This window comes from Haliaeetus leucocephalus, unplaced genomic scaffold (assembly GCF_000737465.1).
Source record: "Haliaeetus leucocephalus isolate CR32 unplaced genomic scaffold, Haliaeetus_leucocephalus-4.0 Scaffold2, whole genome shotgun sequence".
Lineage (NCBI taxonomy): Eukaryota > Metazoa > Chordata > Aves > Accipitriformes > Accipitridae > Haliaeetus > Haliaeetus leucocephalus.
In genome coordinates this window covers 2,132,882-2,133,239 of record NW_010972438.1, presented here as the reverse complement: position 1 = coordinate 2,133,239, position 358 = coordinate 2,132,882, and the positions used below count along the sequence as shown (strand labels likewise).

Below are 358 nucleotides of genomic sequence, written 5' to 3'. Positions count from 1 at the left end.
CCCCCCCAGTTCCCCGTTTTCCCTCCCCCCCCCCACCCCGTTCAACGGTTCTCGGCGAACCCCCTCCGCCATGGAGCGGATCCCCAGCGCGCAGCCCCCGCCCGCCGTCTGCCTGGGCAAGCTGCCCGCCCTGGAGAGCGGCGACGTGCCGGGGTAAGCGCCGGCCGACGGAGGGGACGGAGCGGAGCGGTGGGATCGGGGCGAGGAGTGGCCCCCAAGGCGGGGGGGGAACACACAGGGGTAATTTCGCTGCTTTCGTTTCGCCCGTGCAGGCTGGACTTCGCGCACATGTACCAAGTTTACAAGCCCAGGAGGGGGTTAAAGAGGAGCGAGGACAATAAGGTAAATTGGGGGGGGG

General features: G+C 68.7%; 1 protein-coding gene across 1 annotated transcript in view; it reads left to right on the top strand.

The window, feature by feature from the left end:
- Positions 1 to 41: 41 nt before the first annotated feature.
- The window catches only part of BHLHE40 (basic helix-loop-helix family, member e40), a 4,450-nt gene continuing 4,133 nt past the window's right edge, over positions 42 to 358 (top strand). The window contains exons 1-2 of the mRNA XM_010570387.1: positions 42 to 153; positions 273 to 342. Coding sequence (XP_010568689.1) covers positions 71 to 153; positions 273 to 342 — 153 coding nt within the window. The 5' untranslated portion in view covers positions 42 to 70. The remainder of the gene's footprint in view (positions 154 to 272; positions 343 to 358) is intronic.